Consider the following 27302-nt stretch of genomic DNA (forward strand, 5'->3'; position numbering starts at 1 on the left):
AGCTCATTCAGCAGCTGAGCAAGGGGATGCAGGGGGCAGCCAGGCCTCCTGAGCCACAAACGGCTACAAAAGGACAGCGAATGAGGGCACCGAGAGCAATCCCAAAATCAAAGAACACCCAGGAAGAAAAAACAGAGCCAATGAGTGAATCTGCTTACAGATAGGGCCAAGGACTTGCACATAAGGAAGCAATGGGAGAAAGCCTCAGTTTCAGAAAATGGTACTAATTGACAAGGACCGCTGCTCTGACAAAGTCCCGCTAAATTCCTGAACTTCCAGAAGAACAAAGACTTAACAGAGCCATCAATATCGGATGTTATACAAAAGTGGTGGGTACATATTAACCGGGACATGCAGGAGGCAGATGGGGAAGTCTGAACCTTCCAAGCACCTCCGCCAGTGGGGAAAGGGACAGGGACACGCGGCCGGGAAAATCAGGACAAAAACGAGGCCGCGTCCTCCAGCAGCTGGAGAGAGCGCACGGCAAATGCCCCACGGCCTCTCCCTTTGGGCAGCAATAAAGTCACTCTCACACCGCTCCTCGGGCTCCTTTGGCCACACAAACCTCTGGCGCCGGGAATTTTCCCGCCCAGCCCCGGGCACAGCGCAGCCACCTCCGGGCTACCGACACGAAGCGGGACGAGCCAGCGCTGCTCCGGCACCGGCTCCTGCCGAGGCCCCAGCGGGAAGGAGACCGCGGGCAGCCGCTCCCGCAGCGCCCTCACGCCAGGGCCAACACGGGCCGGCCACGGCACAAGCCACCCGCCACAGCCCCCTGCCGCCCCATCCCGGGCCCGCAGCGAGCCCCGAGCCCCCGCAGAACCGAGCGCGGCTCCCACCTGCGATGGCTGGGGCCGCCTCCGAGCTCCGCCGCCGCCTCACCGGGCTCCGGCCGCTGCCGCCGCTGCCGGGCCCGCACAGACGCTCCAGCAATGGCGGCTCTCCTGCCCCACGGCCGCCCTGGGGGCGCCAGCGGGGCCGGGCTTGTCCCCGCTCTGCCCAATCAGCGATCGCCAGAGCCACGAGTGACGGCAGTAGCAGCCAATCGCAGCCAGCGGCGGGCTCTGCACACGGCACAGCCCCGCCCCGCGCTCTCAGGGCCCGCCCCGGGCTGTGTGAGGGGAAGGGCGGAGATGAGGAACAGGCCTGGAACGGGCCCGGCCCGAGCCGCCATTGAGCTCCAAACACAAACAAAGTTCTCCGCAGCTCCCGGCCCGCCTTTCCCTGCCCTGGGTGTTCGGTGGCTCCGGCTCAGCGGGAAGCCCTGGAGCCGCACTTCTCCCACCTCTAATTAGGAGCATCAGTGCATCGCTCGTATTTCTCCCAAAAAGGGAAAACTGCCCCAAATCCCTGTGGATGAGTGGGGGAGGAGAGAGATTTCTAGCAGAAAACTCAGAGCAGGATCATGAGAAGTAAATTAATAGCCCTAAAACCAGCTTCCCCCCACCCCTCCCTCCTCCCAGCTGTGCCTCCTACCCCGGCAGTCCAGGTGCGGTGAATTAAAGGGCGAGGAGACCTTCTGCTCCCTTTAACACGCCTTTATTAGAGAGAACTGGGCCTAGAGGTGCGGGCTCGGGGTGCATGCTGCCGCTGCTCCCTGTGGTCGATGTCGAGGATCACACAGGCCTGTCATCATCCACTGTCAGCAGGACCGGAGCCTCTATCCTCGCCAGGATCACCCAGAGACTCTGTCTTAGGCTCAAAGGTCTAGGGGTGTCTTCCCTCTCAAGTCCTGCCCTGGTCATGGCAACCAGCTTGCTGGACTGAGATTGGCGCACCCAGTCTCCCCAGGTCCCCGCTGCCTCCACAGTATGGTCCTCCAGATGTTTCTCAAGTGTGGCTCGTCATCCAGGGCTATCTCCGCTCCCAGGTGGTAATATGATTTTAATATGCACCTGTGTGCAAGTCTTTATGGGAAATGGGGAAGTTTATCCTGGGTAGCAGCGGCTAAATTACCCGACGGGTTGGGAGGGGGTAAGGGATGGGGATACAAATGCAAGGATAAAACAAGTAGAAACTTCTTGACAGTGGGCCCTTTTAGGGCTTGCAACACCAAGAAGAAATAAAACAAATATGAACTCCTTAACAGTGAACCTTTTTGGGACTTACCACACCAAAACCCCTTATCCAGGGACCCAAACTGGGATTGAAACATGAACATATAATTTGAACATTGTGATTTTTATTTATAACAATATCCCCCCTCTTTTAATTTGACCAGGATTCAGCCTGCGTCATCTTGTTATTTCAGGCTCCTGGTAGTGAAACTTCTTTAGTCTTTGGTATTGGTCCTTTTTGCTTCTTTCAGCTCTGAACTTTCTAACATTAGGATCTTAGTTTTTCCCTTCTCTTGGGTTATTTCTAACGAGTTGTAGATCGTGCTGCTAGACTGTATTACTGAGGTAATAATTCTGATCAAACACAGGATGACGCAGGGAAGAAATAACAGTCCTGCTAGTCCCGCTATACCAATGAATGCCACCTTTTTCCACCAGCCCTTAAAGGACCAGAAACTATCCCACCAATCAGTATTCAGGATCGGCATCCATTCTTGGTTCCCTACGTAGGAGATTTTTCTGATCTCTTTAGAAATGTTCCAGATTACTTCACTTTTATCATCTACTTCTAGGCAGCATTCAGATGTGTTGAACTTCCCACAGATTTCCCCCTCATCAGCGAGAAGGTAATCTACTGCCAGTTGGAGTTGGTACACCACTGTTCGGGTCTGGGGGAGTTGGTCACTTATATGATCAAGAGCCAGGGCTGTTTTGTTCAATGTTATTTCAATTACAGCTTGGAGCCTGATTATTCTGTTTAACATGTATATTGGGGTCCTATATCCCCAGGACCCATCCTGGGCCCAGGTCACTGGCCCATAAGTTCTTATTGTTTCCTCCAGGGTCCAGACTGTTCCTTTCCAATTCTGGGTCCCTCCTGTGCTTATTACACTCCTCTTCTTCCTTTTTAGGGGCCTCTTTAGGTTGTCATATAGTGGCACTCCAAGCTCTGAGCCAATCTCTTTTGGGAGCAGGAAGAAAGCTGGCTTTATCACCCCAATCGTGCAGCTACCTGACCAGTCTCCTGGTAGATGTGTATAAGCTGCATCCCCGCAGATCCAAAAGAAATCATCTGGGGCTTCCCAAAAACCCTCCCTGTCTTCATAGGGGTACTCCCAATGCTTCTAATTCCCCAGAAGGGATTGATCCCTTTTTCTGCACATTCATAAAGGTTATATCCTTTGTGATGAATGCACCCTTTTTCCCTTTTCTCTAAGAACCAATATTGGTTAGGCTCTTGGGGAACCCATTTAGTTCCTAGATTCTTCGTTATAAGGTATCTTTTGCATGCCATCTGCCCCACCGGGGTTCTATATCTTTTTCCAATTTGTAGAATACAGTCTTCCCCAATTACCTTAGCCTTTAATTCCCATTTTTCTCTTCTCCTATACCCTGGTGTGTTTTGGCCTTCCCCAGTTCATTTTATGCTTAGAATTTCTCAAGGTTTCAAGCTAATTCCCTCCCAGGGCCAAATATCAGACATTTTAGTACTCCCACATACCCAGCAATCAGTTATATTTAATTCCTTGCTGATGTTTTCAACTGAATCAATGAACAAGTTCTTCCCACTCAAATTTTCCCATTCTTCATTTCCCACGCTCATGTCCACTCTTTTCTCCTTTACCACATCAGGTTCACCTTTTACTGGTTCGTTCTTTTCAAGGCACAGCCAAGTATCCCTCATGGGACAGTCTCCCAAAAGACGTTCTCTAAAAGTGGCCGTATTTCTGGTAATCCAATATGTTTTTCCGTTTTCTTGGCATTCTTCTAATTGTGATTTGTTGTAACAAGAAGGACTCAAATTTGTGTGGGCCCTTACCAGGGACCCTAGATTTTCCCCATCATACAAGGGATAATAACATTTCATGCAAGAGTCTGTCCCCATGGCATTGGTAAGGTGCATTGCTATCACCAGACCTACCATGAGCCTTGTGATGATCCTTTTAGGCTCCCTGCAGTCCGTGACTCCCAAGAGTCCAGCAGGAACCATGTTTGATCTCCCCTGGTCTTGCCTCTTGGGGTTTTCCTTACGCTCTTTTAGGGGGTGGTCTGGGTCCAAGGCTTACAGCTTTATTATTTCTCTTTTGTCCTTCTCCTTTTTACTGTTGTCGTTTTTGGTCTTGGGAAAGCTGCCCTGTGAGGGATATAGTCTTGGCTAGGGATTCGAGCCCTATTTGGGGTTCTTCCACCTTTTCAAGCAATAATAACAATAGTTACAAGTTAATGACAACTGGAAAACACTTCAGCATTATTTCACAAACTTTAAAGAAACACTTAACCACAAATGTTGCAGCCAAGAGATCACTTAACAACAACTGTTATAATTCCAGTTCCTGGCTGGGGACTTTAGTCTCTGGGTTTCCTCCTTAAGGTTATTTTCAAGTCCTTGGTGTTGGGGACAACAGTCCAGTTAGAGGGATCTTTTTCGGAGTTTACTTCCCCATCTGGTGGTGCCACTGGTCCTTTAACTCGACTCACGTGTGTCCACCCTTTTTCCCGGGTTCTCACAGCCGTATGTGTGGTGAGTTGAACTTGGTAGGGTCCTTCAAACTTTGGAGTGAGAGGAGAGTTAGCCCAAGATTTTACCAATACCCAATCCCCAGGGTTGATATGGTGTGTGTCTACCTCAAAGGGAGGAGTTTGAGGGAGATACCCTTTTTTCCTGAGGTTTTCTAAAGTTTTAGCAACAGTTTCCAAATACCTCCTTGAGGTTTCTTCCCCTTCAGTATACTGGGCAGTGCTGTAAGGAGTAATTAGGAAGGGGAGTCCAAATAACATTTCATAGGGGGATACCCCTAAATCTGCTCGAGGTTGGGTTCTTATTTGCAACAAGGCCAAAGGGAGACATTTTATCCAATCTAATTTAGTCTCCAGAGTCAGCTTGGTTAAGGTCGTTTTTATGGTCTTATTCATCCGTTCTACCCGACCGGAGCTCTGGGGATGCCATGGGGTGTGTAACCTCCACTTTATCCCCAGGGCTTCAGTGGTTTCCTGGAGGACACGGGCAGTGAAATGGGGGCCTTGGTCCGAGTCTATGTTATTGATTAACCCATACCTGGGGACAATATATTCCAAAAGTATTTTGACTACTACTCTCGCTCTTTCATTCCAAGTGGGAAAAGCCTCTGGCCAATGGGTCAGGTGATCTATGATCACTAGCAGGTGTTTGTATCCCTGTCCTAGAGGCATTTCTGTGAAATCAATTTACACATTTTGGAAGGGTCTCTCCGCTAGTTCCCTCCCCCCTGGTATGGGTTTCGTCATCACTCGTTGGTTTACCCTTTGACACGTTACACAGCCCTGAGTGATGGCCTTTGCTATATCATAAACCCTTATGCAGATGTTCTCCCTCAGGAAATGGTCACATAGACCCTGCGTCCCCCAATGTGTCAATTTGTGTATTTCATCCAATACCCTGCTGTTGCAGTCCACAACTCCAGGATCTCGTCCAGGGAAGCAGCAGGATTCTGGGGACCAGCATGAAACACCAACCGAGACGGGCTCCCGTTCATGAAACCATTTATTCAGCATGGGAACAAAGTCAGGTCCAGAACAGAGAGCTCCGAACAGAGGCACAGCAGGGGTTTTTGAGGGACAGAACCCCCGAGGGTTTCCACCTTTGAGGGTGGAGTTCAGGGTCAGGGACCAGTAGAAGCACAGCAAGGGAGAACCCCTCAGGGACTCAAACCCAATCAGAACTCCTGGGCTGCCCTTCTCATGGGGTTTGGGGTGGGACAGTGTAACTCTTTGTCTCCCCTGAGGCCGTTGCCACATCTGCTCCTTTTTTATTTTTTTTTATTTTTTTTTTTTAATTTTAATTAGGAGCTTAAAATGTTTCCAAACATATACCTTAAAATCTCACCTCCTCCACAGAGCACCCGCTTTGCTTTGTGGGACAACAAAAACTCAATAACAAAACACATTAAGCAAACAGAAAAAACAATATTGAAAACAAACATTTAAATCTCGGACCATGCTGGGCAAATTAAACAGTGATGGTACTTAATGCAAACATAATGGTTTTTTAGTTCAGTCTCTTGCAGTTTAGGATTCTCTTTGAGGAAGGGTGCAGCTCTTAGATCTCCTCTCATGAGGGGCAGAGTTCTTCCATCTCCAGTTTCGGCTCTGGTTCCCATGTGGGCATCGCTGCTTTAGATGATCTCGGTGAAACACTGGCTCTGGGAGCTCAGGTTCCAGTTTCGATCTCCCTGGAGGAGGTGTTGCCCAGGATGGAAAAGGCAGAGCCCCCAGGGGTGGAGCACCGAACAAAGGGGTGGGAGCGAAGCAGGAGTTACTGGGGGAAGGGAAGGTTCGGGGCTGGAAAAGAAGGAGCAAGGCGGGAAACAAGGAATCCCAGACCGCGTGGCCAGAGCCATCTTGGGATGGGGGGGAGGCCGGGATGGACTTTCCCAGACAGGGAACGGGGAATATGGAAAGACAGGGGGTGAAGGAGGACACGGAACAGCGGGCAGATGGCAGCAGACCCGCATCACTCTGGATGTTCTCCGTCCCTTGCCTGCCTTTAGGAAAACAGGGGATGGGATGGCAGAAAGACACCGGGGTGACGGGGAGTTGGCAGCAGCCCCAAGCCATCTTGGCTTTTTTCACCCTTTGTCCTGCCCTTAGGAACAGGGGAAAGGGGAAGGTACAGGGAGGTATACACCAAAAAAAAAAAAAAGGAACTTCACAGAAGACAAGAACAGTCCACCAGAAGAGCCATACCATCCAAAATCATCCATAATGTTAATATAATCGTCCATAATATGTCTCGTTGGGTGATGTAAGGTTTTTGTCCCAGTGTCTGGTCTCGGCTCCCACAACTCCGTAAGCCCTTTTCTTCCCCATGCCCGAGGCACTCCCAACCCAGCCTTCCTGCCAGGTACTCTCGAGTCCTCCTTTCTTAGACGGGGTTCTCGCTGGCTCTCAGGCCATCAGCCGGTGACTTACGAGGTGTCCATGGAGCCAGATCCTGCTGTTCTCTTGCTTCACTGGATGCCACGCATTCTCTCACCATATCTTGCAGTCAGTAACCTCAGGATCTCGTCCAGGGAAGCAGCAGGATTCTGGGGACCAGCATCAAACACCAACCGAGACGGGCTCCCAGTTCACGAAACCATTTATTCAGCATGGGAACAAAGTCAGGTCCAGAACAGAGAGCTCTGAACAGAGGCACAGCAGGGGCTTTTGAGGGACAGAACCCCCGAGGGTTTCCACCTTTGAGGGTGGAGTTCAGGGTCAGGGACCAGTAGAAGCAAACCAAAGGAGAACCCTGCAGGGACGCAAACCCAATCAGAACTCCTGGGCTGCCCTTCACAAGGGGTTTGGGGTAGGACAATGTAACTCTTTGTCTCCCTGAGGCTGCTGCCACACCACTATAATATTTTTTCCCCTGATCTATCATGCTGAGCACCATGCAAGGCTGTAGAGAGGTCAAGAGAACCTCTGTTTTTAAAACTCTGCCCTGCAGCTATTCCTTACGGTGCTGTCAGCAGGGAAGACATTTTGTCTTATAAAACCTTACTTCTGATAGTTTTTCCCATCTGAAAACTATCTGGGCCAGGGGCAGCACCCAGGGACCTGCCCTGCCTGGGGGAACTTATAACTGGATCTTATAACTAAGTATCAGAAACAAGGGCACACACTCTGTATTCCAGACTCCAACATTTTATTCTTATTCTTGATTTTCCATGGTTTAAGTACTACTACGTCTTCATCTACTTCAGCTTCTACCTCTTCTTCCTAATATTCCTATTCTTATTCTTAATCATTTTTTGGTTTCTGGACGGTCTTATGCAGGTTTTGGTGGGGGGAGGGGGGGGCGGGGTTTGGGGTTTTTTTCTTTTCTACTATTACTTCCTAAACACAATTTTCTTTTCTTTTGTTAGAATTGTGTGTGTTGCAGTCCAGCAGGCCGCCGTCGTGTCCTGGGAGCAACACCTCCTGTCTGTGTCCATTCCTCATGGCCAAAGTGCCCCAGGATCAGCATGGAGTCCTTTCCTGAGGAGAGGAAATGGCCTTGGAGTCCAGCAGGGAGGAGCTGGAGCCAGTGTCCCTGCAAAGGGCCAAGAGCCGTGTGGCTGTGGCCCTCGGGGACCCGGTGCAGGGGTGCCGCTGGCGGTGCCAGGCTGCCGCTGGGAGCCGATGACTTTCCAGGTGCCTTCCCGGCCGGACGATGGGCCGGGATGCGGCGCTGAGCCCCGGCAGTGAGGGTCCCCCTTCGGGTGCCGCTTTGGGCTGCCGTGTGCCCTCGGGGAGCTGCCCCAGGGGTGCTGCAGAGCGGCCGGGGCCGGCTCGGCCCGCAGGGCCAGCGCAGGCCGGGGCAGCCCGTGCGGCTCCCTCGGGGCGCCGGGCAGGCCGCGGGGCAGCCGCCATCTGCAGCCCGGCGCTGCTGGCAGCAGGCGCTGATCCTGTGGCTGTGCCGCCAGGCAGGGGCAGCGGAACAGCCCCCGCAGCCCCCGCAGCCCCCGCAGCCCCCGCAGCACCCGCCTCAAGAGCGAGCGGCCTTTCCTGTGGGGAAGCGGCTGCCCAGGAGAAGAGACATCTTCCACCGTGGCTTGGGCTGCCAGAGGGCCAGGCCCGGCACAGAGTTGCTCTTGCGGGCACAGCTCGGGCTCCTGGCACTCCACCCAAGCTTCTCGAGGGACAGGCAGCAGGATTCCCTCTCGGGCTAAATCTGCCAGTCTCTGCTGCCTGGCCTCTTCTCCTTCCTCGTGCAGCTCCAGGACGCTCACCTCATCCCAGTCATCGTCCTCCCGCTGCCAGGCCTTGAGCTGGCTGCACAGGATGTCGCAGTATTCCCTGCTGTCCTGAGCCAGCTCTCCATCACTGTCATCATCCCAGCTGGACCTGGAGGATTTTCTCTTTGCTTTGCCTCCAGTCACCTCCTGGCCATCCTGGCACAGCTCTTGCTTGCGGCAAGCTTCCCAGTCCAAGAGTGCCCGGCGGCTCGTGCCTTCTCCTGGGGACAGCCGCTGCTCAGGAGATTCTTCCCAATCTGAGAATTCCTGACAGTGATCGCTGTCCGCCTGCCACGGCTCCTGCTCCCTGCACTCGTCCCACTCGGAGACAGCTGGGGAGGGCTCTTGCTCCCTGCCCTCATCCCAGTCCCGGAAATGCCAGTAGCTCCCCCATACTTGGACCAGCTCTTGCTCAAGGCCTTCATCCCACTCAGAGAGCTCCTGGCAGCTCTGGGCTTCTCCTGGGGACAGCTGTGGCTCAGTGCAGGCTTCCCCTGGAGTCCCTTGCTGGAACTTGTTCATTTCTCCTCGGCAGAGCTCTGGCTCTTCCTCAGCACAGGACTCCACGGCTCCTCTCCTCCCTCTGCTTGCCCTCTCAGCCTCCTCCTGCTGCTCCCTCAAGGCCTGGGCTCTCTGTGAGCCGGGCCAGGGCCTGGGGGGCTGGGACTTGGGCTTTGCCTTCTCCTCCTCCGTGCCTGCAGTCCTCTGGCACACACAGGTACCTGGACACAGCCACTGTCCTGGGACTGACCCGGGCCCCACAAGCCCTTTATATACCCCCCAGCCGGGGCGGGGCTCTGCCATGTCACAATGGACTTTGGGCGCCGCAAGGTCCCGCGTCACCACGGCCCCCGACGCACCGTGCATGTGTCACAAAGGGCACCCCGGCACCCCGTGCCTGTGTCACAAAGGCCACCCCGGCACCCCGTGCCTGTGTCACAAAGGCCACCCTGGCACCCCGTGCCTGTGTCACAAAGGCCACCCCAGCACCCCATGCCTGTGTCACAAAGGCCACCCCGGCACCCCGTGCCTGTGTCACAAAGGCCACCCCAGCACCTCTTCAACAGCCCAAGGCACCAGGAGCGGCCTGGAGCAGCCCAGGCCTTGGGGGATTGCAGCCCCTTCTTCTGAGCTGCTCCTTCAAATGATCAGGAGTGGCTGGGGCCAAGTGAAGGTGCAAAAGGAGACCGTGTGTGTCTTCGTTTGAAAGACAGGGGCCTGCTAAGGGAGGCAGGAGGCTCCTTTGCAATGGAAAATGTAAACCCCCTCCCTCCCAATTATTATCCCTTTGAAAGGTACTCTCTGGCAAAGATAGGAGGACAGGAAGAACAGTTTGTGCTGCTTTTGCATGAATTGCTATTTGGTGAGCAGGGAAGAAGCCCCCCATGGAAATGATTTTACTGAGAGGAGCTGCTAAGCGAGAGCTGCCCCTGTGCCAAGCAAAATCCAAGAGCTGGCTAGCTGTGGGAACTGACTACCTATTAAAGCATTTAAAGAGCTGCATCCACCTCAGTGTGATTGACATTTTGCAGACAGGCAAGCCCGGGAAATCTCTCTCTTGCTTCCACCTTTGAGGAGGTACCCGGCTGCCGGTCGGGCCGGGCCCCACTGCACTGCGGCCCTTGCAGTCGTGCTGACAGTGGCCACAACAATCCTTAAAGCTTCAGGGTCCCCTGACACCCGGGCAACCGAGGAGGAAATTAAAGGAGCGGGTTCACTGGAGTCCCCAGAACCAACTGGAACAGGAAAATCAAGTAGGGATGAGGCCCATAAAGCCTGTGCAGCACAGGAACAAAGTGCAAAGACCAGGCCTAGGGGCAGACACAACAATATTTAGGGGAGGTGTGAGGGCGCAGTCTGAGGGCATGGGTCCAGACACAGACTGGGGTTAGAAAGATGCAAAATACTGCGACAAATTGCAACCAATCAGGGGAGAGATATGGGAAGATTCTAGAAACATAACTTTCAGTGTGGTGACTTGATGAACGTATGAATTGCCATCAAGCCTTTGGCAAGTGCTTCCCAAGGCTTGAACTCAAAGCCTGCTGCTTCAGGGCTGAAGTCTTTCTGGCCCTGTGTCCCAGAAGGGCTGAATCGCACAGGCTCGGCCTGGCGGGGCCGGGCTGGCCCCAGCAGTGACCGGGTGGGGACGGGAGGCTGCGGGACCCCGGCTGAGGCTGGGCCGGACCACGGCTGCTCACACCTTGCCGAGCCTAAGCCGTGCCCCGCTGCCGGCCCCCGCTGAACTGGAGTCCGCTGGGCTCCAGGAGGAGCTCCGGGTGGGTCCAGGCCCCCTCGGCCATGGCCTGTGCAGCACATGGTAATTGAAAGAAATTGGCCAGGAGTTCCTTTGTTCTAATGTGGCACAGGGACCATGGGAGTTGCCGTTCTGTGGCATACCTTTTTAATGGGTTGCTTTTGTTAGTTGGATTTAGCCCCCATGGGAGCAGCTCTGTTACAAGGTAGCAGGGAAGTAAGGGGAAAGGGTACAGGAATGTCTCATAAGAACCTTTAAAACACTTCAGAAACTGCTAAGTAATTAACATTACTAATAACCATCGGAGCAAACAAGGGGTACAAGGTTTACAAATGGGATAAGAACATTAACTGTACATAACTAAACACGGTATTTTATCCGGGGTGGATTTCTTGAGAGATTTTATTCATGACATGTGCCTGCAAGGATGTGGCACCTCTCTGAGCTGGGGGAAAGGCCAGGGCTGCACAGGGGGGATGTTGTTGGCAGCTCCATGAGGACGCTCTGGGACGCTGCCCTGGGGTGTCCAGCGCAGTGGGGATGGATCAGCCCCTGCTCTGCTGCTCCTTCCCGTCTCCCCCAGGGACCTTGCAGAGCCCCAGCCATGCTGTTTGCCCCCAGCCTGCCCACGGCCACCCTGGGGCTGCTCACGGGGGTTTTCTGTGCTGAGCTTTGGCCTGGCCGTGTTCTTGAGAGAGCCTGGGCAAGGAGCCTGGAGCCCCCAGGCCCTGCCCTGAGGCGTCAGCGCTGCCCCAGCAGTGCCCATGGCCTGTCCCTGCTGCAGCCCCGGCACTGCCACCCCCAGGGCTGTGCCCGGCCCCGAGAGCACTCAGGCCCTGCAGCAACACCAGGGCCAGGAGGGCAGCGGGGCAGTGGCACGGGAGCAGCACTGGCAGCACCAAGTGCTGCTGCTCCTGGCCACAGCTGCTGTGCCAGCACTGATCTGCCCCCAGCTCTGCTCACAGACACTGCTGCTGCAGCTCCAGAGAAGGGAACAAAAGGGAAAAAAGTTTTCTCTGGAGAAAACTTTGCTGGGAGATCCTTTAGTTCCTTTACAGGAACTTTACACCAAGAGCATAGCTCCTCATTGACACAGTCTGTAGCCCTAGGGAAGGTAGAGAGAATCAAAATGAGAAATGGCACAAATAATGATATTTTGTGGTGGACAATATTAAGGAAGTAAAAACAAGGAAAAGAACTTCCAAAATGAAACCACCAAGAATTTTCCAAGATGACTTTTATTACAAGTGATTTGCAGAAATTAGCCAGCAGTTTAATGTTTCTGAAATGATCCAGTCATCAGTGTCCACACTGCAGCCTTGAGCTCTTGGTTCCTCAGGCTGTAGATGAGGGGGTTCAGGACTGGAGGCACCACCGAGTACAGAACTGACACTGCCAGATCCAGGGATGGGGAGGAGATGGAGGGGGGCTTCAGGTAGGCAAATGTACCAGTGCTGATGAACAGGGAGACCACAGCCAGGTGAGGGAGGCAGGTGGAAAAGGCTTTGTGCCTTTGTCCCTGCTCAGAGGGGATCCTCAGCACAGCCCTGAAGATCTGCGCATAGGAGAAAACAATGAACACAAAACAGACAAATACCAAACAGACACTGACTGCAATGAGCCCAAGTTCCCTGAGGTTTGAATGTGAACAGGACAGTTTGAGGATGTGTGGGATTTCACAGAAGAACTGGCCCAGGACATTGCCATGGCACAGGGGCAGGGCAAATGTATTGGCTGTGTGCAGCAGTGAATAGAGAAAGGCACTGGCCCAGGCAGCTGCTGCCATGTGGGCACAAGCTCTGCTGCCCAGGAGGGTCCCGTAGTGCAGGGGTTTGCAGATGGACACGTAGCGGTCGTAGCACATGATGGTCAGCAGGGAAAGCTCTGCTGAGATGAAGAACAGAAAGAAAAATACTTGTGCCTCACATCCTGTGTAGGAGATGTGTCTGGTGTCCCAGAGGGAATTGTGCATGGCTTTGGGCACAGTGGTGCAGATGGAGCCCAGGTCAGTGAGGGCCAGGTTGAGCAGGAAGAAGAACATGGGGCTGTGCAGGTGGTGGCTGCAGGCTACGGCGCTGATGATGAGGCCGTTGCCCAGGAGGGCAGCCAGGGAGATGCCCAGGAAGAGGCAGAAGTGCAGGAGCTGCAGCTGCCGCGTGTCTGCCAATGCCAGCAGGAGGAAGTGGCTGATGGAGCTGCTGTTGGACATTTCTTCACTCTGGCCATGGAGTTCTGTTGAAGGAGGAGAAAGTGACAAGTCAGGAGAGACTTTGCTGAGCAATGTCCATGTCCCTTCTCCCAGCCCTGCTCCAATTTTCCTTTTCTCAGAGCCCTTCCTTCAGCCCCGTGCCTGGAGCTCTGCTGGGATCTGGCCTTGTTGCTGTGATGAGCAGGGGCTCTGCCCATGGACAGTGAGGAGTGAGCTCTGCTCTGCAGCAGTGGGGTCATGGGAACGGGGTCAGGGGCCAGTCCTGGGGTTGGACTGCATCATCCCAAACTGCTCCTGAGGCAGAGGAGCCTGGCAGCATCTCCCATCCCAGGGGTCAGGAATGGTGATGGCCAAAGGCAGTTTGAGAGGGTTTGGGTGTGCCCAGAGAGATCAGAGAGAAATGTGCAATGCAGGACCATTGGCTGTAACTCAGTGGAGGGTCAGGGAGCTGCTCTGTCACTCCATCTGTCCCCAGCTGCCCTTTCTGAGACTGAAGGCAGGCACTGTGTTCCCCTGGAAATCAGCCTGACACAGCTGAGAGCAGAGGGACACACAGCACAGCAAACTGGTTCAGCCTTTCTCAGAGTCTCAGCCCCACTCCTGGCCAAGGACACTCCTGTCCCCAGTGTCCCCTGGAGACAGCTCACAGCTTGGGTGGCATCCCAAGGACACACCAAGGGTCCTGTCCATGGCACTGCTGGAGGAGAGTCGGGTCATTCCCAGCCTCCCAGCCTGCCCTGCCCAGAGCTCCTGGGGCAGAGGGAGCTGGGACATCCCATTGCTGTGCCCAGCCTGCACAGGAGGAGCCCAAGGGCTGGGCCTGCCCTGCAGCTGGAGCTGCCATTCCCAGAGAGCTGTCAGCAATGCCAGGAGCACCTGGGCAAGGCAAGGAGAGAGAGCCAGACCCTGAGGAAAAGCCTTTCCTTGCCCAGCCCTGCCCAGCCCCTGCCAGGCAGCACCAGTGCAGGACAGTCACCCTCAGGCATTTTCATTGAGACATTTGCTGTGTCTTGGCATGGGGATCTGTATAAAAGTAATCATGGAATAGTTAGGTTGGGAAAAGACTTTAAACATCCCAGCACAGCTTGGTGGCACTTTCCCCCCACTCCCCCTGGAGCTGTCCCTGCCAGCAGCTGCTGCCCTGTGCCCAGGGCTGGGCCCTGCCAGCACTGCCCAAACCCAGCCCAGCCCTGGGGGCTCAGCTCTGCCCTGCAGAGCCCTCCCAGCTCAGGGCACTGCCCAGGGGCAGCTCTGGCTCTGCAGGCTCTGATGGCAATGGCAGAGCAACCCTGAGGAGGCTGGAAAAGGACACTGATGCTGCCTGTAAGGGACCCTGTGCTGATTTCTGTCAGTGCCTGTTTAAGATCTGAGAATTTTCTTTTTTTAATTTATTGCAACCTGTCACAAGAGGTTGAATAGAGAAATGAAATGAGAGCTGAATATCAATGTGCAATTTCCCATCCAGGCATCCCAGAGCATTAGATTAAAAAAGCAGGATCTTCGCTTTTATGCAGCCCCTGTATAATTTACTTGGTGTAGTCCATGGGCAGAATGGCTGAAAGCACATTAGCAATCTCCTGTGAACCTACTGATCACTAAAAGTGTCTCAGGGACTTGTCAAAATTTGTATTACCTTTATAATTCAGAATACCTTTAATATTTTAAAATTAAGAAATAAAAAGAAACAATAATAATAAATTATTATAAAATAATTTAATATTTATCCTCCTCCTCCCTGCCATTCTGAAATAGTAGGAAACTGAATACAAAGTCTTAGGAAATTTCCTCATTTTTATCAAAATCCTTGTCTTGGAAATATTCCATGACAGATCAGAAACCATCAGCAGTTCAGAGCTTCAGGAGCATTCACCTTCCCTCCACCAGAAATACTCAGAGCTGTACTCACAGAGTCTGTAGGCACTGGCATGTTCCAGCTTTAGGAGATGCCTCCAGGAGCTGCAGCTGCATTGTCCTGCAGGCAGAGGCTTCCTGTGTCAAGGGCTGGCAGGGATTCTGCCCCAGGCACTTCTCAGCACCTTCCCAGCCCTGACTGATTGAAGCTCTCTGTGCCTCTGGGCTGTGCCCAGGGTGGCTGCAGGCAGTGCCCCAGCCCTGCTGGGCTGGCAGAAGAGCTGCTCAGCAAGAGAAATGTGCTTTTGAAGCTCTTCTTGGTTTCCAGCAGCTGCCTCTGTGCCAGGAGCCTGGCCCAGCTCAGCAGCACAGACACAGCAGCAGGACTTTAATGAGCCTCTTGGGGCTTTGTGCTGAGGCCCTGAACATCAGTCCCTGACAGGGAGGGGAAGAAACCTCTCAAGAACTCCAAGTCAGAATCCAACTCTAAAGTTTCTTTCACTTTTAATGGGTCCCACTGAGGGACATGAATGAGAAAGTGTCCCCAGGCCCCAGGCAGAGCAGAGAACTGGAGGCACTGATGACAGGTGGGGACAAAGAGAAGCCAAGGCTTGGTGCCCTGGGCCACAGCAGCCAATGCTGTGCCAGCAAGGGCTGTGAGGAGACACCTTGTCCTGAGGCCCTGAGGCCTCCTGGCACAGCCCCAGCAAGGCTGGCCACTGTCACCCCCTTGGCCTGCCCTCAGCATCCCCCCTAGCCCACATGCCAGTGGCCTCAGGGATCTGCTGGAAGGAGTCCCTGGGGAGCCTTGCTCAGGAATGGCCCTGGGGGCTCCTTCATGCTCCCAGGGACTGCAGCTTTTTCAAAGGACTTTGGCTTTTGCTTTGGAGTCTCTGAGAGCTTTGTGCAATCCTGGCCTCCAATTATCTGATGTAATTAGTCCCTTGAGAGGCTTTGTCAGCAACAACACTCAGTGGGGCTCATTAATGCTTCAAGGTACTTCAGGTTCTTAAGGCACTTTCCTTTTTCCTTCCCACACTGAGTCTCTGAGAAGTTTGTGCAATCCTGGCCCCAATTATCTGCTTTAACGAGTCCCTTGGGAGCTTTGCATTGACACTCAGTGGGGCTCATCAATACTTTGAGATACTCAGGGCTTTTTCAGCTACTTTGGATTTTCCTTTTCACACTGAGTCTCTGGGAGGTTTTTGTGCAATCCTGGCTTCCAGTTCTCTCCTCCAAGGAGTCCATGAGGAGCCTGTGTTGGGGATGGACCTCAGTGGGATCCATTAATGCCTGGAGACACTTTGGGTTTTTCCTCTGACTTGGGCTCCTGGAAAGGTTTGTGCAATCTCCTCTCAGGCCCTGAGGTTCAAGGGCTCAGCTCCAAATGCACCACGGGGCTCATTAGGATCAAGCAAATCCTAACAAACCATGGCTGTGCCTTGATTTCCCTCTGGTCTGGTGCAGTTCTTAGGAAAGTTTCCTACAACAGTTATGGAGAAATAGTTCAAAGAGCTTCTAAGAAATATGTATTCCTATTATAAAGGGTGTCTTTTATTCCTGTTCTCTTTAGAGCAGAGGTGATTGCAGCATTCAGTGATGGATATTGATCCAGGGTCTCTCCTAAGGAGGTCTGGCCAGGTCAGAGAAGCTGTGCCTTGAGGTCTGACCCAGTGGGGACAACCTTGCTCCACATTCCCCAGCCCCATCCTGTCTCTCCTCACTCCCCTGGGACCTGCTTTGCTCGCAGAACTGGCTGCACTCAGGCAAAGAGGGGTTTTCCTTCTTTGATTTTAGCAATCTAAAACTGCTGAGTTTCCCCATGGCAAACAGACACCCTCCTCAAGTGTGTGCCAAGCCCAAGGTGCCACCAAGGAGGTTCCCCTTCCCCAAGGCAGAACCACACAAGGAATGTTTCAGACACACAGGGAGTTCTACAATAAACACAGCCCCAGAGCTGGCTGAAGGCAGAATTAGAGCAGCTGCTGAAGGACAGACAAGCTTTGAAGTCCTTGCAGCTGAAAGCACCAAGTGGGTTGTTGGGAGGTGTGTGAGTGAGGCAAGAGTGAGGGAAGGGAAATGCAGAGAGCCCTGGAAGTGTTTCTGTGCGGACAGGCTGCTGCAAGGGCAGTGTTGGCCTTCTCTGGGGGAAACTGTGAGGGAGGTTGGGGCAGAGTGACCTCCCCAGTGATCTCGAGATGTCACACAGCCACCTGGGATGTCACAGCCCACTCAGTGGTGTCACACAACCTGCTCTGGGATGTCACACCACATTTCTGTGATGTCACATCTCTTCCTATATGCCACAAAACCACCTCGTGATATCACATATCCTCCTGTGATATCACACAGCAACATTTGATGTCATAGTTCACTCTGTGATGTCACAGTCAGTATTGTGATGTCATACAACCTGTCCTGAGATGACACATGGCTCTTCTATGATGTCACTGCCCACTCTTGAATTTCATATCACAACCATGTGGTGTCACAGTCTGCTCAGTGATGTCACAACCCTCTCTGTGATATTCTCTATCTAACCTCTAGTGTCATAGTCCTCTCTGTGATGTCACAACCCACTAAGTGATATCACCCAGGCCACACTGTGATGTCATGCAGCCACACTACAATGTCACAACCTGCACTGTGATGTCACAGATCTCCTCTATGATGCTGTAGCTGCTCAGTGACCTCACACAACAAACTCTGGGATGTTCCAGCCCCAGCTGTGACCTCACACAACCCACTCGGAGCTGTCACACAGCCCCTTTCTGACATCACAGCTGCTCTGGGGCTCCAGGACACAGCCACAGAGGTGCTGCTGGGACACAGCCCCCTCTGGCACATCCCACAGCCCCTGCCAGTGCTGAGCCCCTGGCAGCTCTGTCTGGGCCTGCTCTCTGTGTCCCTGAGCTGCCCTGGCAGGGCCCCAGCCCTGCTGGGCTGTGCTCAGGAGCTGCTCCTGGCCAGAGCTGTCTCTCTGCAGCGCTGCCCTTGCCAGGAGCTGCCTCTGGGCCAGGAGCCCGGCCCAGCTCAGCAGCACAGACACAGCACCAGCACTTTCATCACCCTCTCGGGCCTTTGGGGCTCTTGGCATCACACTCAGTCCCTCAGAGTGTGCTCCACAAACTCCTCAAGAGCTCCAAGTCAGATGGAAACACTGAAGTTTCTTGTAGTTGAAATGAGAGACACGAGTGAGAAAGCGTCCCCAGGTTCCAGGCAGAGCAGAAGACTGGAGGCCCTGATGGCAGCTGGGGACAAGCAAGGGAAAGGTGTCTGTGGTGCTGAGCAAAGCTGGATGTGTTTCAGGAATGGCAAGGGCCAAGGGCTGAGCCCCAGCCCCTGGCAAGGCAGATGCTGTCCCTCCCTCATTGCTCAGGGCTCTTCCCGGGCCACTGGCATGTGGGGATGTGCAATGCCAAGGGCAGCACCATGGGGCGGCCCCTGCCAGGCTGCTGAGCAGGGACAAGGAGGCAATGAGGCCCCAGGGCTGCCAGGGTCACTTGTCCCCTGCTGGCCTCAGGCCCAGGGCCAGCAGCCATGGCCAAAGGGCTGCACAAGTTGCCTCTGGCAGGGCCTTGCAGCTGCACAGCCCAGAGCCCCCAGCCTCTACCTGCTGCTTATGTGATGAGGCCTCCAAGCCCCATCCTGGGAGATTTTTGGGTCCTCTCCATGGTCTGAAAAAATGGAAACACTGGTCAAAATTATTTTCTACCAAATCTTCCAGTGACAGAAAAAGGATCAGTATCTTTAAAGTGAACAAGAATGGATTTAGATTTGTTAGAAGGAGAAAATATTTTATAATCAGAGTGGCACAAAACTGCAACTGCTTTTCCAGAGAAATGGATGCCCCGTCCCAGGAATGCTCCCAGAGCAGGAGCTCTGTGCAACCTGACACAGTGAAAGCCCCTCCCCAAGGATGGAATTGCTGTTGTGTGGGTTCTCTGATGTGCTGGGTGCCCTCACAACCCTCCTGGCCAGAATGTCTGCTGAGGGCCAGCCAGGCTGCTGCAGTGGCACTGACCTCACAGCCATCACCATTGCAGCCATGTCCCCTGGGCCTGGCTCTCCCCTTTCCTCTGCCCCTGCCTTGTCTCTGCTGGCATGAAGAGTTGTTTCATTATTATCTTGTCCCCAAGGTGCTGGGGCCAATTGCTTTCCAGTCAGGCTCCTGGAGCAGCAGTGGCTTTTCAGAGCCCAGCCAGAAATGAGCCCTGAAGCAGCAGCTCTGCAGTGCTGGCCACCAGGCCGGGGTGCCAAGGGAGCCTTCTGGCCATGGCCTGGAAGCAGCTGCTGCTGCCAAGGTGCCTTTGGTGCCTCAGGCTGTCCCTGGCACAGCTCCCAGCACGGCACTCTGCACTTGTGCCCGAGCCCTTCCCTGGCTTGGGGCTGGCCTGGGGCTTTTCCTGCAGTGGGATCTGCCCTGGCCATGGCACAGGAAAGGCAGTTCCTGCTGGAGCAGGAGGCTGTGCCTGGAATGGGCTCAAACAACTCCAGCAAGGCCCTGTTTACTTCAAAATTGCTTCCTAGAGCACTGTAGTCTAATAATTGTTATAGCTCCTATACTGTTTAGTAAATAACTCTTTTTCTTTATTTACTCTGTGGTGCAAATAAATCTGTCTAATCATAAATCAATCAATCAATCACTCAGTTGTATTTGTATAAATATATCTCATACTCAATTTTTAGTCTTATGGGACAAGATGCATTACGATTCAATTCCACCTGTCCAATACATTTTACACATAAACCTTTGACAAACTCTGGGGCTGGGATTGGATCTCCTCACTTAGAAGGAATTTAAAAGTCTAGGTGCTCTGGAGGGGTTTGAGGATCCCTGGTGGCTGCTGGGTGTCATGACTAAGCAGGAGTTTCTCCAATAAAGAAATAAAGCTTTTGCCTGAAGCTCCCACTCTGCCCATGACAGGAAGCCCTGGGAGTGTCTGTGACATCCTGGCTCTTTGGCAGCCTGGGGACTCCTGGGATGTCACCGTGGATCCACCGGGAGTGCCTGTGATAGAGTAGTGCCTTTGCAGCCCAAGGTCCCCTGGGATGTCACCATGGAATTACTGTGACTGCGTTAGAGCACACGGCTCTTCAGCATCCCCAGAAACACCTGGGAGGTCTCTGTGGAGCCCCTGTCTCTGCCTGACTCAGACCTGGAGCCAGAGTCCATTGCCATGGCAACCATTTGCAGTCCCATCCCCAGGCTCATGGGATCCCAGAGCCACAGAATTGGCTGAGTTGGGAGGGAGCCATGGGGATCCTCCAGTCCAACTGCTGGCCCTGCACAGGACACCCCAACAATCCCAGCCTGGGCCTGGCAGCGCTGGCCAAACGCTGCTGGAGCTCAGCCAGCCCTGGAGCTGGGAGCCTTCCCTGGGGAGCCTGTTCAGTGCCCCAGCAGCCTCGCGGGAAAAACCTTTTCCTCACATCCAGCCTAAACCTGCCCGCCTCAGCTCCAGCCGCTGCCTCCACTCCTGTCCCTGGGCACCAGAGGGAAGAGGTTCCCGCAGCCCCCAGCCAGGGACCCGCTCCCAAGGCTGCTGCCATGGCAACCAGGCCTGGCACCAGCTGGGATGCTCGGTTTCCACGGGCTGGGCTTCAGGAATGGCATTCCCCAATTTCCTGCTCCTGCAGAAACCGCGCTGCTGCTCGCTTCCCTCCCACCTCCCATGGAAAGCACAAAAGGCAAAGATCCCAGGCTGGGATAAGAACAATTTACGAATAACAGCAACGAGATAAGGAACACACAGACACAGAAACAATTTTGGTAACAGAAAGGATAAGACAAACCATTCACAGGGAAAACTAAAATACCACCAACTGACTCTTCCTGGCCACGTATTTCCTCCTGCCAAGAAAGGACACCCTTCTCTGGTGAGAGAGAGGGAGTCCTTTTCCTGCCCCTGGCAATGACCTGAGATGGGATTGAATATAATGGACCATGATCACAGTCTCACATTCTTTGATCCCACATCATGACATTGCCATGGGCAGGAAAAGGTACAGGTGTCTTCCCAGCATGGATCCCAGAGAACATGGATCACCAGGTCTCTTCCCAATGTGGATTCTCCATGGGCGGATGAAACTGGAGCAGTGCACAAAGCTCTTCCTGTATTTTGAGGCACTTGTAGGGCTTCCCTTACCGGTGCCTCCGTTGGTGTCTGCCAAAGTTAGACCTGTCTGAGAAGCTCTTCCCACACTGGGTACACTTGTAAGGCCTCTCCCCAGTGTGGATATGTTTGTGGGTATTGAGGTTGGAGCTGTGGCTGAAGCTCTTCCCACATTCCCCACACCTGTAGGGCCTCTCCCCAGTGTGGATGCGCCGGTGGGTGATGAGGGTGGAGTTTTGCTTGAAGCCCTCCCCACAGTCAGGGCAGCGGAAGGGCCTCTCATCCGTGTGAATCCGCTGGTGCAGGAGGAGATTGCAGCTGGTCTGAAACCTCTTCCCACACTCGGGACACTCATAGGGCCTCTCCCCAGTGTGGATGCGCTGGTGGATGATGAGTTGGGAGCTCCAGCTGAAGCCCTTCCCACATTCCCCACACTCGTAGGCCCATTCTCCAGTGTGGATCATCTGGTGGCGGATCAGGCTGTTGCTCTGGCTGAAGCTCTTCCCACACTCCAAGCACTTGTAGGGCTTCTCCCCATCCTGAGGCTGCTCATGGACCACCAGCTCAGAGCCCCGGCTGGATCTCCGGTCGCCTTCCTGGCACAGGGTGGGTCTTTCCTCCTCAGAGCACCCTGGGATGGGTTTGGAGCCCCTCCTCCTGTGGGATCTCCGGAGCTTTTCCTCCCCATTGGATTCCTGCATTGTGGAGCTGCTCAAAACAGCCTCTTCCACGAGGTTCTGCAATGGGGATTTGTCCTCCCTGGTCTCCATCCTTAGCTCCTTGTCTGGGGGAGGAAGGACAAGGAGAGGATGGGATTTGCCTCCGTGCCAGAGGGAAGGGGAAGGAGATCCCCCCAGTGCATCCCCGGCAGGACGGCGTCAGCAGCGGGGTTGTCCTGCAGCCGGGGGCCATGCTGGGCTGGGAGATGGAGCAGGAGAGAGGGGGAAAGGGGCACTGACTTCCTCCTCACCTGCCTGGGTGTCCTGGGACATCTTCCTCTTCCTTGCAGCCTTCTCATCCATCCAGCCAAGATTTGAGATTGGGAAATCCTGGTTTGGCAGAAAACAAGGAATGAGCATGTTGAATTTGAAGGTCCCTCTGTCCAAGTCCCTCTCTAGAAGTCCCTGGGTATCTGGGGGGTCTTGGTTTGAAAGGAAAGGTGTTTGCTAAGGAAGGCAGAAACCACCATTGAAATTGATAAAAATTCAAGAAACAACCCTCTCCAAATTATTATAATCTTGAAATCAAAGTGCTCTCAGATAAAGATATAGGAATAGAAATAATAGTTCTTTACTAAAGGAAGAAAAATGAAAATGCAGCAGTACAAAAGAAAAAAACCAAAAAAACAGCACTCTGAGAGAGTCAGAATACAACCTGATACCCCCTTGGTCAGGGTGCTGGTAGCAGTCTGATTAAATGGTGGCTGCAGTCCTCCTGGAGTGACTGATGTGGTTCTGTTGAAGCAATGATCCCATAGAAGATTGTAGCTTACCTCAGAAGTTCCGGTGCTGTAGATGGGTCTGGTCTCTCCTCTGGGAATCCAGTGGACAAAGACTGCCTCTGGTGTTCTGATTCCAAGATTATATCCAGTCAGGAATGCTTGGCTCCTCCCCCTGGGTGCAGCATCTCACAATGGGATGATGTCATTTTATCAGTCCTGCACTGAGACTCAATGGCCCATTAACAGAAAATATCCCCTTGGAGGAAGGATGGGTGGTGGAAGAGATAAAGAACATTGCCCCACCTGGTTTTAACAGCTGGCCCATTAACAGAAGACATCCCCCAGTTATGAGGGATGGGTGCTGAAAGAGATAAAGAAAACTGCTCCTCTAGTTTTTAACATGGTGATAGAATACATACTTTTGGTTACATCTTGCATTGCAACCCAAGACATGGGGTCCATAAAAATTGTACACCACCAAAATTCAGCACTGAAAATGCTTTCCAGAAGTTCCCCATTTCTGTTCTCTCCCTTTTGGTGTTCAGGCTTTCACCCCTGTCCCAGCTGCTGGGGGTCACGCTTGTACTGGCGGTCCCCTGTCTACTTGGTCCCTGACCTCTTCTGGCTGCTGGGAGTGCCAGGAATTTGAAAAGTTCTTCCCATTTCCATCTCCCCACTTAGGGATGCAGGAAGTTTTTGGGGTCCCAGGGTCCCTGCTCCCCTTATTCCCTTCTTGGGGGTGCAGGGGGACCAAGGAATCCCCCCTGCCCCTCTCTATTTAATTGATGGTTCCTCGAATCATGGCACTCCCCCTCTCTGGGCTCCCCACTTTGGGGTCCTGGGGGACACAGGGCTCTGCTCCTCCAGGCTGCCTCTGCCAGCAGCTGCCACTGGGAACCCCAAATGTCCCCCCAAAGGGCATTTTCTTTTCAGCTTTGGTTTTCTTCATTCTCTAATCATCACCCCCAAAAACCCAACCCAGGGACCCCCCCACGATATCTGGGCCGATATCCCTCCCTCGTCACCTGTGGGATGGGGGGGTGATGATCCCACGGGTGGGCTGTGAATTCAGGGAGTGAATCCCAGTTCGACTGGGATATGCTGGACCTGAGATCATACTGGGATAACAAGCACCTAACTGGGATTACTAGGAGTGTCTGGGAATGGCTATGGACATGTTGAGAGCAGCTGGGATATACTGGGAGTGTCTGTTATCATACTGGGGATGACTGAAAACACACTGGGAACAATGGGAACCATGCTGGGGACAACTGGGAACAACTGGGAGTGACAGGGTCTACACTGGGGGCAACTCCAGCTGGGCATAACTGGGACCATGCAGGGAGCAGCTGGGATCATCTGGGGAGCAACTGGAACTATACTGGGGCCAACTGGGTGCAACTGGAATCACGCTGGGAGGAACAGGGAGCAACTGGAACCATCCTGAGGGTAACTGGCATCCTACTGGGATCACAGTGGGAGCAGTTGAGCCATGCTGGGCAAGACTGGGACCATACTGGCAGCAACTGGGACTGCACTCAGGGTGACTGGGAGTGGCTGGGAGCAACTGGGATCAGGCTGGAAACACCTGAGGAGTGATTGAGAGCAACTGGGATATACTGGGAGAGACTGAAACCACAGTGCAGGTAAATGGGAACAACTGGAACCACACTGGATAATCCTGGGAGCAGCTGTGCCCATGCTGGGGTCATACTGGGATCCTACTGGAACTAGCTGGGATCATACTGGGAGTGACTGCAAAGGTGCTGGCTGGGACTGGAACCATACTGGAGGTGACTGGGAGCAACTGGGCCCATCCTGGGAGTGACAGGGAGTCACTCTGGCCATGACTGGAATCATACTGGGAGGGCCTGGGTGTGACTGGAACCATACTGGGGGTGGCTGGGTGCAACAGCTCATACTGGGGGTGACTGAGATTGTAGTGGGAGTGACTGGGATCATCCTGGAAGTGTTTTTCTGTAGATCTTCTGTCCTTCTGTTTTCTATTTCTTCTCCTTCTAATCCTATGTATCTGGAACATTTTTGGATAGATAACATCTTAAGGGTTAACACTTTTTAGGTTAAATGAGCTAAGTTTGCAAAGTTAATGCTATGGTAAGAGTTTTATGTTCAGTTGGATGTTGTATTAAACCCTTTGCCAAAATTTCTTGATTGTCTATATTTTGCCAGTAGAATTTTGTGTCATTTTGACCTCTTAGCTCAGTTGGTCAGAGCATGGTGCCAGCATCACCGAGTTTGTGGGTTCAATCCTTGTGTGGGCCATTATCTTAAGAGCTGGACTTGATGGTGTCCTTGTGGGTCCCTTCCTACCAAGAATATTCTTTGCATCTGTCCATGCTGAGAAGATCTGGTTGTTGTTTCTCCTGTGCATCAAATTCAAGCTCAGGAACCTTTGGTTACCACCAGCATTGAAGTGTTCTGGGGTGTTACAGCCCTGCAGGCTCACAGTGGCCTCTTGTTTCCATAAGGTCCCAGAGTGTCCCACTGGTCCCTTGGTTCCATGGGCCCAAGAGTGCCACAATGATGCCCTTGGTTCCACAACTTCCCATGGTGTCACACTGGCCCCTTGGTTCCATAAGGATCTGGAGTGTCACACAGGTTTATGGCATTTGTCCTTGCTGCCCCTCACATCCCACTGCCCCACAAAGAGCCCCGAGCCACCCGTGAGGGACAGGCCCTGCTGGGCCAGGCCTGGGCTCAGGGCTTGGCCTTTCTGCTTCCTCCAACCCAGCCAGGGCTTGCTCAGCATTGCAGTTCCCTGCTCAGAGCCTTTGGCTCTCGGCAATCCTGGCCTCCAGGATCTGCTCTCACCAGTCCCTGGGGAGCCTTTGGCAGTCCCTGCCCTCAGTGGGGCCAATTGAAGCTCCAAGGGACTTAAGTTTTGCTTCTGACGCCTTGAGCAGCTTCATCAGTCTGAAGGAGGGACATAGGAGGATCAGGGAAAGGAGAAGGAAGCATGAGGTCAAGCACTCCCTGAATTCACAGCCCCCCCACCTGTGGGATCATCACCCCCCATCCCACAGGTGACCGGGGTGGGGGAACTTGGCCCAGATATCGTGGGGGGGTCCTTCTTGGGTTGTGCTTTTTGAGGGGGGATGTTTGGAGAATGAAGAACTTCAAAGCTGAATGGAAAATGCCCCTTCGGGGGATACTGGGGTGTCTCAGCATCCCTACGTGAGGAGAGGGAAACAGGGGGAACTTTTTGGATTCCTGGCACTCCCAGCAGCCTGAAGAGGTCAGGGGCTGAGTAGACTGGGGACCCCCAGTACAAGCGTGACCCCCAGCAGCTGGGACAGGGAGGAAACCCTGAACAGCAAAGGGGAGAGACCAGAGATGGGGAACACCTGGGAGGCATTTTCAGGGCTGAATCTTGGTGTTTGGGAGGTTTTTATGGACCCCATTTCCTGGGTTGCAATGCAAGATGTAACCAAAAGTATGTATTCTATCACCATCTGTTAAAACCTGGTAGAGCAGTTTTCTTTATCTCTTTCATGAGCCATCCCTCATAACAGGTGGATATCTTCTGTTAATGGGCCAGCTGTTAAAACCAGGTGGGGCAGTGTTCTTTATCTCTTCCACCACCCATCCTCCCTCCAGGGGGATATCTTCTGTTAATGGGCCATTGAGTCTCACTGCATGACTGATAAAATGACATCATCCCATTGTGAGATGCTGCACCCAGGGGGAGGAGCCAAGCATTCCTGACTGGATATAATCTTGGAATCAGAACACCAGAGGCAGTCTTTGTCCACTGGATTCCCAGAGGAGAGACCAGACCCATCTACAGCACAGGAACTTCTGAGGTAAGCTACAATCTTCTATGGGATCATTGCTTCAACAGAACCACATCTGTTTCTCCAGGAGGACTGCAGCCACCATTTAATCAAACTGCTACCAGCACCCTGACCAACGGGGTGTAAGGTCCTGACTCTGTTGGTGCGTTGCTTTTTGTTCGTTTTGTTGGGGTTTTTTTGTACTGCTGCATTTTCATTTTCCTTTCTTTAGTAAAGAACTTATATTCCTTTTCCCATATTGTTACCTGAGAGCACTTTGGTTTCAAGATTATAATAATTCGGAGGGGATGGGATGCTTACATTTTTTATCAATTTCAGTGGTGATTTCTGCCTTCCTTAGCAAACTCCTTTCAAACTAAGTCACGTCAGAGGCCCAGGTGACTTCTAGAGATGGGCTTGGTAAGAGGGACCATCAAACTCAATGTGCTCATTCCTTGTTTTCTCTCAAACCAGGAGTTTCCAATCCCAAACCTTGGCTGGATGGAGAAGGAGGCTGTGAGGAAGAGGAAGATGCCCCAGGACACACAGGCAGGTGAGGAGGAAGTCAGTGCCCCTTTCCCCCTCTCTCCTGCTCCATCTCCCAGCCCAGCATGGCCCCCGGCTGCAGGACAACCCCGCTGCCGACGCCGTCCTGCCGGGGACGCACTGGGGGGATCTCCTTCTCCTTCCCTCTGGCACGGAGGCAAATCCCATCCTCTCCTTGTCCTTCCTCCCCCAGACAAGGAGCTGAGGATGGAGACCAGGGAGGACAAATCCCCACGGCAGAACCTCGTGGAAGAGGCTGTTTTGAGCAGCTCCACAATGCAGGAATCCAATGGG

The 27302-nt window shown here is 53.2% G+C and overlaps 3 protein-coding genes across 3 annotated transcripts in view; 2 read left to right on the top strand and 1 right to left on the bottom strand.

Annotated features, from left to right (window-relative positions):
* LOC147647260 (uncharacterized) overlaps window positions 1-1882 on the top strand; it is a gene marked incomplete at its 5' end in the record, with an annotated part of 33657 nt that extends 31775 nt beyond the window's left edge. The window contains one exon of the mRNA XM_086872396.1: window positions 1811-1882. Within this exon, the coding sequence (XP_086728522.1) occupies window positions 1811-1882 (72 nt within the window). The remainder of the gene's footprint in view (window positions 1-1810) is intronic.
* Window positions 1-27302, top strand: part of LOC147647258 (uncharacterized) — a 387407-nt gene that overhangs the window by 78717 nt on the left and 281388 nt on the right. The window lies entirely within an intron of this gene.
* LOC147647261 (olfactory receptor 14J1-like) lies at window positions 12325-13260 on the bottom strand. Its single transcript, XM_086872594.1, has one exon. It carries the CDS (start codon window positions 13258-13260, stop codon window positions 12325-12327), a length of 936 nt encoding a protein of 311 aa, XP_086728720.1.

Source organism: Cyanistes caeruleus, unplaced genomic scaffold, assembly GCF_971803275.1.
Source record: "Cyanistes caeruleus unplaced genomic scaffold, bCyaCae1.hap1.1 HAP1_SCAFFOLD_65, whole genome shotgun sequence".
Taxonomy (NCBI): Eukaryota; Metazoa; Chordata; class Aves; order Passeriformes; family Paridae; genus Cyanistes; species Cyanistes caeruleus.

What these genes read in the sequence shown, in the direction of transcription:
- LOC147647261 (XM_086872594.1), bottom strand. Translation starts at nt 13,260, where the DNA reads ATGTCCAACAGCAGCTCCATCAGCCACTTCCTCCTGCTGGCATTGGCA.